Source organism: Astyanax mexicanus, chromosome 3 (genome assembly GCF_023375975.1).
Source record: "Astyanax mexicanus isolate ESR-SI-001 chromosome 3, AstMex3_surface, whole genome shotgun sequence".
Lineage (NCBI taxonomy): Eukaryota > Metazoa > Chordata > Actinopteri > Characiformes > Acestrorhamphidae > Astyanax > Astyanax mexicanus.
This window is the reverse complement of record NC_064410.1, coordinates 30,267,368-30,279,414: the sequence shown is the minus strand read 5'-3', so window position 1 is coordinate 30,279,414 and position 12,047 is coordinate 30,267,368. Positions and strand designations below refer to the sequence as shown.

At 35.9% G+C, this 12,047-nt stretch overlaps 1 protein-coding gene across 3 annotated transcripts in view; it reads left to right on the top strand.

The window, feature by feature from the left end:
* Positions 1-3,770: 3,770 nt before the first annotated feature.
* Positions 3,771-12,047, top strand: part of clcn1a (chloride channel, voltage-sensitive 1a) — a 37,744-nt gene continuing 29,467 nt past the window's right edge. For 2 of the 3 annotated variants that reach the window (XM_022666134.2, XM_049476302.1), the window contains exons 1-2: positions 3,771-3,919; positions 4,768-4,889. In XM_022666134.2, coding sequence (XP_022521855.2) covers positions 4,839-4,889 — 51 coding nt within the window. In that variant the 5' untranslated portion in view covers positions 3,771-3,919; positions 4,768-4,838. Of the gene's footprint in view, positions 3,920-3,939; positions 4,890-12,047 lie in introns of those variants that run through there. The other variant, XM_015608117.3, reaches the window with a different exon arrangement.

Sequence of the window (12,047 nt, the reverse complement as noted above, 5' to 3'; positions counted from 1 at the left end):
GTGGAGACCCTTAATTATCCTCCACCACAACACCAAGAGGGTCCATCACAACTAAATCCCATTTATATAAACAAAACTCCCTCATAACCCCAAACAAAAAAGAAAACTTGCCGCAGAGCATGCTGGGAGCTCACCTGAGACCTTCTAAACCCCACTCATACTCAAAAATACAAAATAAAAATGTACACTTTAAAAAGTACACTAAAGCATAACAAAGTATATTATAACAGCATTTATGTCAGTATTTTTTTAATCGAAGAGAACAAGCAAAACACACCACCTATTGAAATCAGACAATCACAAGTCTACACTTTGATTTTAACACTTTACAATATATTTAACTGTGCAGCATGTGAGCTACACTAATCTAATTCTTCATTGTTTGTCAAAAAAAAAGTACATTTAACAACACTTTTTCTACCCCTCTTAAAACCCTTGAAAATAGAGAATTTGCAGTAAAATCTAGTGCAAGCCCACACACTTAACCCCTATTCATAGTGGGAAAGTTTCAGTCCGAGATAATAATCAAAACAAATGTGTCTGGTCATGCATGACTGTCAGGCCTTGATACAACTGTGTGTCTAGAAACTGCGTCATGTGGGTGTTTGTTATGTGGGTAAGCTACTAAACATGTATTCACACTGCGCCCTGTTCACTTGTTCCACAAACATTTAAACATAGCCTGAGGGTGGGTTGGATATTATTTTTTTAACATGGTCCCTGTTATAAATTAATGGATTAGTTTTGAACATTTAGTTTCAAAAAACAATGTCTAACAACCAATTCACATGTTTCTTTCTTAATATGATGCACAATGAGTTTTTTAAACTGTACATTGAAATGAGGAAGCCCATCCTGTGTTTACATAGGATTTTGCATGTTTGAATATTCAAGCATATTTGGCTTAACACTTGTTTAACTTAAACTAATAATTCATAGGAATTGAGTCTTTCTAAGAGACGGATGCCATTTGGGTTTGTTTATTGAGATGCATGAAGCATATCAACTGTGCCAAAGTATGTTTACAAAGCTTAAATCTATTAAAAGTGTTCTTGTTACCGTGGCATATAAGAAAATAATATCTCTTGAGTAAATAGTACATTTCTAGTCATTTTTGTATGTCCTTCATTGACTAACTTGTCTTGTGCAATTAAAAGCAATACTTTTAATTTAAAATTAAACAAAAATATATTTCCACAGTGCTTTTTAAAATGAATGTTGTAACAAATCAGCTTTATAGAGAGCTGGATCTGAGTTAAGGAAGAAACCTTAAGGGAAACCAACACTCAAGTAGGAAACCAACCTATCTGCTACTGGTCAACACCTTTTACATGATTTTATATTGTAAATAATGTATATAATACATATGTATATATGTATATATATATATATCAGGATTATATACTTAAAGTAATTTATACTCAAAGAAATGGTTGCAAAAAAAGTTACACCTATTTCATTCAACAGTATACCTCACATTTTCATTCAGGAATAGATCTGGCATTGTGGCTACAAAAAGTGCACCACAAACTTGACAGCAAGCCTTCTGGACATGTGATGAAACACGATGATCTTGGAGCTGATCACTATGTCTCTACACACAAATTTGTTGATCATGTGGTGTATGTGTGTATTTTGTTTTTTTTTTCCAACACAAAATGTGTGCATCACTCAGTTTTACATCATGAAAGATAAAACTAGTTTCAAAATTTACTAAAGAAGTCTAATGATTCAACTAATGTGACTCCAACCTGTCTGGTCTGCTAGACAGTCTGGGAACAAAGAGCCAACCAACTTGATGTGTCCATCATTAATTGTTAAATAATTGTTTATTAATCTGAATTGAGGTCAAATGATTAATTAATCATGATATTGATTTGAGATTATAGTGCCTAGAAGTACAACAAGGTACTTGTTTGTTTAACAGCACCACACACACACACACACACACGCACAGTAGCTCAACTGAAATACTTTATCAAAGGACTGATTAGATAAACTAGGTGATCTATAGGAAGTGTAAACACTGTCTTTTCTTAAGGAGAGATTTAGAAATGGTTGTGCAACACATTTACACTCTCACACAAATCACTTTACTTTAACATTTAAAAAAAAACTTACTCATATGACTGTAAATACTAATCTCATTAGTTATGTCCCGATCACATTTTTTTGCCCCCAGATTTTGACTATCAATTGATACCAAGTTCCGATTCGATACATTGGCAATGCAGTAATAAAGAAAAAAAAGAACACATGCAAATTGTTGGTTAAGGTTTTTTTTCCCCCTCATTTTATTTACTGGTTTTATATTATTATTGAAACTGTATCAAAGCATACCATTTTATAAAAAAAAGTGTTTGTGAACGTCTTATATTGTTCTAGTCCGCACTTCTTAAAGGAAACAATAAAGGAAACAATATTTTTAAGGCATATTTAAGGCATTTACTTAAAACAAACAGTAACATTAAAATCACCAGTGCAAATACCAAACAGTGCACATATGTGTGATCTATTTGACCTACCAGATTTAAGCTCTTAATATTTTTATGATGGATATTTAAATGTAAATAAAAGAATCAGCATTAGATTGGCAAAAGCTATATTTATATTAGTGGTGTCAGCACGTATAAAATATATTGTATTAATCACCACAATAATAAAATAATGTTTTCTCTGTGTGGGAGGAAGACAGTATATTAGTAGTGTAGTGATGAGGAAACGTGCAATCAGCAGTATGCGTGTGGTGTAAGTGTGTTTGTGTGAGAGAGCCTCAGAGTCCACACTGTGCCAACAGTTTGGAGGAAAATGAAGTGTGGATGGCTTAATTTTCATAGCTGAATAGAACACCCACTCAAAGGAACAATATACATCAGTGATCTGGATTTTTTTTCCCACCCAATTCCAGTCCTTTGAAAATGACGTTATTTTACAACCTAACAACCTACCTTAGAACCTTGCATACTACAACTTTTAAGTAATAATTTTACTAAACATCATGTGTCTCCTCCTTTGTCTCTGCCTGGCACTTTGGCTCCTCCTGCTGTTTCATGCTGCTTAAGTCTCCACTGCTCTAATCACGTGCAGGCCAAACCCTGCAAGCACCACCCATCACAGGTGGACCTCACCTGCTTAACTGATTACCTGCATCTGATCACAGCTTATCAGCACAGGCCTGAAGGCTAAGTGCACATTACCAGGCTGAAGTGACTAAAATCTGATTTTTGTTGTAATGTGACTCCAATGTGACATGACTTGGAACCATGAGAATTCATCACACTGCAAAAAAACTAAATCTTAGCAAGTGAAAATTTCAAAATTTAAGGCAATAAATCTTATTTTCTTCTCTGATAAGACTTTTTGTCTTACTAAGCATGTTAGATTATTTTGCTTATTTTAGGGATAATTATCTTAATCATTCTTACTTAGAATTTGTACCTTATTTTAAGTAATTTAAACTCAAAATAAGCACAATCAAGTTATTCTGATTCTTTTGTCCAAAACAGTGACTTTTTTGCTTGATTTAGGTGTTACTTCACTCATTTTGAGACCTTACCATTGCTTTTTGTAAGAAATCTTACTAAGAAAATTTTGCTTACCCCATTGGCAGATTTGTCTGCTTAATATACATATATTTGTCTTAATTTGCATCGATTGTGTCTAGTTTTTGCAGTGCAACTTCCATCTGTCTTTTAAAAGAACTTTATTTACACACATGCTATGCTGCTTTTTATATGGTGATTTTTCCTTCCATTCTCCCCACAGGCACCATGATTATCCTGGCCAGTTGCCTGGAAGGCTGGTTCCGCACCTTCCTTCCGTGTAAAGCAGGATCTTTGAAGGTCCAGAAGCTACAAGACCTGGGTCTACAAAGGGACCCACGCCAAAGATTTTGCATGCTTACCTTTGGAGTTCACAGGTAGCAATAGACAGGATTAGTTTCTCAGGGGGTCCTGGGTTAATTTTCTCTTTTACGGGGGACCTCTGAGAAAATTACTGGCTGAATTATCTACTGTTTTTTGCTGTGCTCTGTGGTCCTCTGGTAGTTTTAGTCCCGTCCGGACTCATATCTCTAAGTTTCAGCATCTCGTGTTTAATAAAATAACTATTTGTCCACTGCCATGCACTGCATTTACACTTTGGGCGAGAGATCCACTTAAACACAACAGTGAGCTACTTGAACCATTTCCTCATTGTAGGAAATACAAATTCATCTCCAGATAGCTTGGAAAACAATATCAGGAAGAGAATTTTAAAACGTTTCTCTGCTTCAGTGTCTTTTAGAGACCATCATGCTGATATCATGTGACACTGTGATGTCACCTGACCGAGAAAGCCACAAAACTCACTGGTCCTCCTGTTTTTTCAATTGCAGTCTGGATGCAAGTGTTTTTCACAGACGTCCCCCTGAGAAACTAATCCTGTCTGGATAGGGATTTGACTTTGTATTGTCCTGTCTTTTCTGTAGTTTAACGAAGGGTGTGCAATACTGTGATAAAACATTTTCAAAAAGATGCTGAAGCTGAACAAATTAACAAGTGATCGGTGGCTCAAAGTGTTGCCAGAGGCAACTGCACAGGCTTCTACTGGAACTCCAGTGATTAAAACTTTTGTAGTGTTTTGTGTTTGTGGTATCTTGTTATCCAGGTACTGAGAACGTTTCTGTTTTAGACACTTCAAACTCTGGTGTATATTCAGCTGAAGGATGACCGTGTCCAGTGGTGTGTGTGTGTGTGTGTGTGTGCTCACCCTCTCTCTCTCTCCCAGTCTGCGCCACCCCTGGGTCAGAATGCTGAGGCAGACATGCAGTTTATTTTTGGGTCAGTGACAGTGTGTCAATGGCCGCAGATGCGTCGCAAAGAAAGGCTCTGAGATACCAACAGACCCTGGTTAGTCCTGGCTTTGCTCTCTCTCTCTCTCGCTGCACTTGCTCTCCCTATCCTTTCCATTCTTTCCCTCCTTTGACCTTCCATGCCTACACTTTGCTCTCATATCTTTTGCGCCTTCACTTCACTCAGCTTGTAGTTTTCTCCTTCACTTCACTCTTCTTTCTTGTTTTAATCTTGCACAATCTCTGCACGATATACACATGCATGTCTGAAGCTGCAGTGGGACGGCCACTGCACAAGTAAGTGAGGTCTGAGGGCAGCGTGGGAAAGCTTACAGCTGACACTGTTACTCTGCTTACTGTGAGCTGTGTTTTACACACCTTTTACACTAGTGTGACATTGGGGCTGGCTGTGGGAATGGATTTATTATTTTTTTTCACACTGGTTTTAATTGAGATTTGTTTTGGAAACTTCTGGTTTGCCAGAATAAGATGATGCTTGATTGTCTTGACCAGTGTGTTTTTTGTTGACTGAGTCTCAACTCAATGAAGGGATGACACTAATTGCACTATTCAAACATTTAAGCCCTTCCAAAGAATAACCACACAGCAGCAGTTTTTCCCTCATTTTATTTACTGGTGTAAGTTATTGTATTTCAAAGTTTTTCATGAATAAAGAAATGAGAATTTATTAATTTTGTCCAAATTAAATGTATTTATTAATTTTTCCCAGATTTAAATGGTTTATACTTTTTTTATTCATTGGAATCAATCAAATATGACAAGCATGTCTATGTCCTTAATTTAAATTCATTTCAGTCTCTAAACCAAAATTAAAATACCTCATCTTTTTTTTACCTGAATGCATTTAATTCACCTTAATAATTAGCTGTTAATTTGCCATTTTTCAGATACAATTTTTTTCTGTGACAGTGACAATAAAATGTTTTGTGTTGTTTGATCTACATACAGTACAATTTATTTACACTGTTTATTAAACTGCCTTGGTTATCTGTACTTTCAGAAATAAATAGTATAAAACTATAATTACGGTGGTTCCCTTAAGATTATGTCGTCGTTATCTTAAGTTAAGTAAAATATTTGTACAGTTTTATTTACAGTTGATTTTAAGAGACTGTTGGACCTGAAAGATCATATTCTACTTTTGAGGATTGTAATTTTTACACTGTTTGTACTTTGATGAACAAAACGTACATGTACATAAAAAAGGGAAATAATAGTGAAATGCTGTTAGTGGGTAGAAGATGAGTTATTGAGATGTTATTTTTTTTCTATTCAGGATACTAAAGTACTTTTACTTTACATCTCATTTGTTAAAAGTATATTCCAAATGCTTTAGAATTTTACATTTGGCTGATATTTGTGTTTTGGATTACTGGATGCTGTTTTTTTTATTCTGGCTTTGGAACGGAAAAAAGTGGAGTGTAGTTCACAGTGGAGTGCCACTTTATACGTGTGGATAAATATAAACATACATCGATGTGTGAGGGGGGAAACCCGATCGTACATTTCAGTTATATTTGTTAATCTGTGGCAGTCACATGAGGGGATCGTCCTAACACTGGGTGCTCCAAAACATCTGGAAAGAGTGTGTGAGTTGTTTTGACTAGAGAGAGAGTAGAAATAAGGAAATATTTAATTGCAAATTGGTAAAAGGAAATGTATTTTTTTAATGAATATATGTTTGTCTTTATGAATAGGCCACTGTAACACTGATAACATATTCTGAGTAATAAAATGAAGAGAAATAATTTCTTGTGACTACCAAATTTATCAAAAAAACATTTCACATAGAAATAACATGTTTAATAAAATAATATGTACAAGACAAATTTCTGCATTTTATTTAATTTAGTGCATTTGTAACATACTATAGATAAGTATTGCATTTAACTGTAATGCAAATCAATAATCAATAATATTAATTTTATTATTTATTTCTACTACCATAAAGCATAAGCTGGCTTCCCGTCTCTTTTCTGTTGTTCTAGCAGCTATGGCTCAATTTATTTGTCTTCCAGAAAATATTTTTTTATATATAAAATCCAATTTATCTAGAAACTTATACAAATGAATCATGTTACCAATTTTAGCCCCAGTATGCTCCTGTTATTCACACTTTTTATAGAACCTGATTGATGAGACATTGGCCGTTTTAAAGGTATTTGGTGAAGTAAACACAGCATTGCTTCTGCTTAGTTTATAAGGCAGATTACTTTTTATTTATTTTGAAATATGGATTAAATCTCAACTAACCTTCTTTATCTTACTTTTCTCTCCCTCCTCCTCTCTCTCTCTCTCTCTCTCTCTCTCTCTCTCATTTACACACACACATGCACGTAGCATTAATTTCCTCCATTGAAGCTTCCACCACAAAAATAAACTGGTGTGTCTCAGTAACTGTCTGAATGTAAAGGCGATTTAAGCTAAATCCATTACTACAGACAGAATAATTATTTTTTATTTATCTGGTACTTACAAGTTATGAGTTATGAGTTAAGATGCAATTAAACAGACATATGTGAATATTCCATTCTTAAAAGTTTTTATTCCTCATGATTATTCACAGCACTAATTTGATTATATATATATTTTTGAACAATTCTAATAAAGTGTATAAGAAAAAAATATATATACAGTGAATTTGCCGATGTTGCATCAATACTGTTAGTATGAAGGATAAAATTTGACACAGAGTGGATTTATCAGTTGCAAATTTGCTATGGGGGGTTATATATTTGATTATGTGTAGGATCCTGTTTATATGGAGAAAAGCAATGCATCCAATTTTGAAGTGAATATGTATTTTACAGCGGATGAAGGGGTTTGAATTCGATTAATTAAATGCACCTTCTTGAGTAAAGAGTATCATCTATATGCATTTGTTTGAATTTTGATTTAATTTGTCATTAAAAAAACAAGCATTTTCATATTTGGCATTTTGCTTATGGGATTACTAAACTGGCTGTGCGGTTTAAGACTCTGTAATGTAGTACATACACCCATCAGATTCGACATTAGCACTTACTGATCTGACTATTTTAGACATGCACTCTATAAGATCTCTGAAGGTGTTCTGTGGTATGTGGCACCAAGATGTTCGCAACACATCCTTTAAGCCCTATAAAATGTAAGGCCAGGACTTAATGGAAGGCATCACTGAGCCTTAGGTTTCCATGGCTTTGTTGCTGATTTACTGGTTTACTGTTTGCAGTAGGTGCTGACCATTACATAGCAGAAAACCCCACAAGACCTGCCTAATGTTTTAAAAATAATATGACCTAGCCTGGTCTTTGTGAAAGTGGCTCAGATCCTTATTCTTGCTAATTTTTCATGCTTTAACACGTCACATTCAGGAACTGAACAAACTGTCTGCCTATCTATCTATAATGTGATTTGTGCTGTAGTACATATAATGCATACAAAGCCCTCAAGGCTCTTAAGGAAAGAGCCAGGTTGGACAGGCAGTCAAGCAAAGACACAGTTTAAGAATTACATCTGACGTTGTGTCATTGTGTGGTGACAGTGCGTCAGTTTGGCTGTTCCTCATTTAGCGTATTGCCATCAGCAGTGACACGCAATAGAGTATCCGCTGCTGTTGTTTATGTCCTCTCTTTTCACATACTGACATACCCCTGTCAGGAATACCTGCAGCGCGGTTGTACTTCACATGACGAATGAGTTTTAACTCTGCTCGGCTTCTGTAGTGGTCATAGTGGCCTCTAAATGTTTAAATGTAGTTGCTGAATATGTTATTATTGTATTTAAATAATCTATTGGATTTATAATTCATTGTTTTATTTGTAATCATTTATTGCAATTAATGATTTTCTTGTAATTACTGATAAAGTATGTGTTTATATGCAATACTTTATTGTAGTTAAAGTGGCAGTCTGTACTTTTTAGAGATTTGGGGATTTAGAGACCTCTCTGGTAAGAATGTGGAATTGGAGCGAGCATGCAGAAGAAAACTTTTAAATGTTTACTTTGTGTTTTGGTGTGGTCCTTGTTGCAGTGATTGTTTGGGTAACCAGCAAACAAATCGGGATCCTCTTTCTGAGGTTGTGAATGTGACTTAGGTATGTAAAGACACGTGACGTCGCCAGAAAAACTCCCACCCAAAACCTACCAGAGCACTGGTAGTTTTTTTTAGAATATACAAAAAAAATTCTTTGATTTTACCAAATTGAAAACCTTTGGATTATAATCAAGAGAAAGCCATCAAACCAAGCTGAACTGCTTGAATTCTTGTAACCAGGAGTGGCATAAGGTTATCCAAAAGCGGTGTGTAAGACTGGTGGAGGATAACATGCCAAGAGGCATGAAAACTGTGGTTATTCCACCAAATATTGATTTCTGAACTCTTAAAACTTTATGAATATGAACTTGTTGTCTTTGTATTATTTGAGGTCTGAAAGCTCTGCGTCTTTTTTTGTTATTTCAGACATTTTCTCATTTTCTGCAAATAAATGCTCTCAATGACAATATTTTTATTTGGAATTTTGGAGAAATGATGTTTGAAGTTTATAGAATAAAACAACAATGTTCATTATACTCAAACGTATACCTACACATAGCAAAAAAAAACTTAAAAACTGATTCATTAAATTTTTTTCAGAGCTCTGTATGTGGCTCTGCAGGGATGGTCGCACCAGGACTCTGTGACCATTAATTAGAATATTTTGCATTAATACATAATTTTCTATTGACCAATTTTTAATAATTATTAATAGTCAATTATTTTGGCTGTTACTGAATAATTCATAGATTGCATTGTATCATTTACTGTAGTTAGGAGAATTCAGTAGGAAATGAGAGTGAGCATGTGAAATGGCTGCAGCAGTCCAATTTCAAAACACCGGAGAGATGTTAACCCCGCCCACCTCTCCACTCACTCGGGTTTCCAAACTGAACCTACACGAAGGAGTGCAAGACGAGTTCAATCACTTCTACCAATCAACGCTATGAATCAACTCATGTGGTTTTTATATTACTTTATTCACAGTACACTAGCGAGCTTTTTTCACTTCTAGTTGCCTTTATACCTTAAAATGCCCATTGCTTCTAGTTAGCGTCTAAGAATAGCCATGAGTAACATTTACCATTGCTCATTTTTTGGACATGAGAAATCACTTAACATATAATCACGTTCATAGCTAAACTGAGGCAATATAGGGTTGAACTTTCGGTTTCAAATGAATATTTTGGGCGTACTGGTCACTGCTGAGGTAGTAATCAGAAAGGACACATCTGCTCCTCCATTGTGACTGACTGCAGTTCATGTTAGCATGTGTAGCATGCCTGCATTAGCTAGCATAGTCCAGATCACTTTAGCTAACTTTGCTAACCTAACATTGGGTAACTCAAGTACCGTCTGCCTTGCTGTTCCTCAGCTGTACTGATATGAATGCCAATACTTAATGAATTAAAATGCCCATACAGGTTGTGATAAATGAAAAATATATAAAGTAGTAGCTTAGCTTACCTGTTTAGGAGAAAATTAGCAGCTTAGTATCTTGTAGTTATTCTAAGCTAGTAAGTGCCAATATTTACTCCCATTTTATTTAATATTTTTTCATTGCGCTTTTTCATAGTTGTTACTAAATTATTAATTGTACTTACAACCTACGGTATTAATTGTACTGTAGGTTGTAAGGAGCAGTAAAGTCACTTTGCTGAAGTACAGCTTCATAAAGAAGTTTTTCAGTTTCTCCAGCACCAGGGCTGGAGCAGTATTAGCATTAGCTGCTAAACACAATAAACACTCGCTTATTCGCCGTTCAGAGGTGTGTATATCAGACTGTAGCCTGGTGCTATCCCTGACTAGCACTTCTGGAGCAGTATTAGCATTAGCCGCTAACCACACTAAGCGCTGGCTCTTTCACCATTCAGAAGTCAGTATTACTGGTCTGTAGCCTTCTAATAACCCCGGCTAGCACTTCTGGAGCAGCATTAGCATTACTCGCTAATTGCGCTAGGTCGTTTGCTATTCAGAGTTGAGTATTATCGGGCTGTAGCCTGCTGCTAAACCCAGCTCGCACTTCTGGAGCAGCATTAGCATTAACCCGCGCTAGCTCTTTCACAGTTCAGAGGCAAGTATTATGGACTGTAGTCTGCATGTTTACAGTGTTAAAACAAGCTACGTGGGACGAACCGCTAGCTGATAGTGACCTGGCATACCGGAACACGCAGGGTTCCTCAGTGTAGTGCTGTCAGGCGGCATTTGCTAGAGCTATCAGTTAGCCGCTAATGCTAATGCCAATGCTAACGCTGATGCACGAAGTCTTAGTGGAAATCTGGAAATCTAAGCGTACTGTTAATAAATGGAAGCACGCTACTCAACCAAATACACAGTTTGACTTTAAAAGAAAATGTTTTTTTTAAGATTTACAGTTTTGTTTACTAAACTTACCTGCTAAATTAGAGGGAAAACATGGTGACACCCCTGGTCCCTGCTAGTGTCGCATAATGAGTCTCATAATCCAGTGCGCTTTATGTATAAAAATAGACCAGAAAATAGATAGTATAGATAATATAGTATAGTAATAGATGTATAGTGCACCTTATAATCCTGTGCAATTTATAGTGCAATAAATCTAAGATGAATCCTTCATAGTATATTCTGAATGAATGCATTTTATCTTCTGGATAATTAAAAGCAATAAATTGACTAAATACTGAATAATTCACAATAATGATTAATGAACATTAAGCTTTGTATTTGAATGAGTGTAGATGCTCTTAAGGTTAACCTTGATTGATAATCTGTTTAGATTATATATATTTTTAGTAAATCAGGCATTATGGGTATAGTGTAAACAGAATGAATGCTGGAAAATAGAATATAGTGAATTTCTGTATGAACGTGCAGTGATTAATAAAGCCAGAGAGGCAGATGAACGCAGAGGGATAGAGAGGGTGAAAGATGGATGAAAGAGGTGGGGAAGTGAACATTGGGTCAGACAGAGTCTATAAATAGTCCAGCGGGTTGTGTTACAGAGAGAGTGGGAGTACAGGGGTAACTCCAGTGCCGGGTGGGAGAGGGGGTTAAAGGGGTGTCCGGATAGAGGTTTGGGGCCAGACGGAGGCGGAGGGAGAGCTGAGAGGCGGGGGTGAAATATGGAGAAAGATAGGGATTAAATGTACTGTGGGAACGGATGAAAGTAAGAGGATAGACTAAAGGAATGAAGTGAGAGAG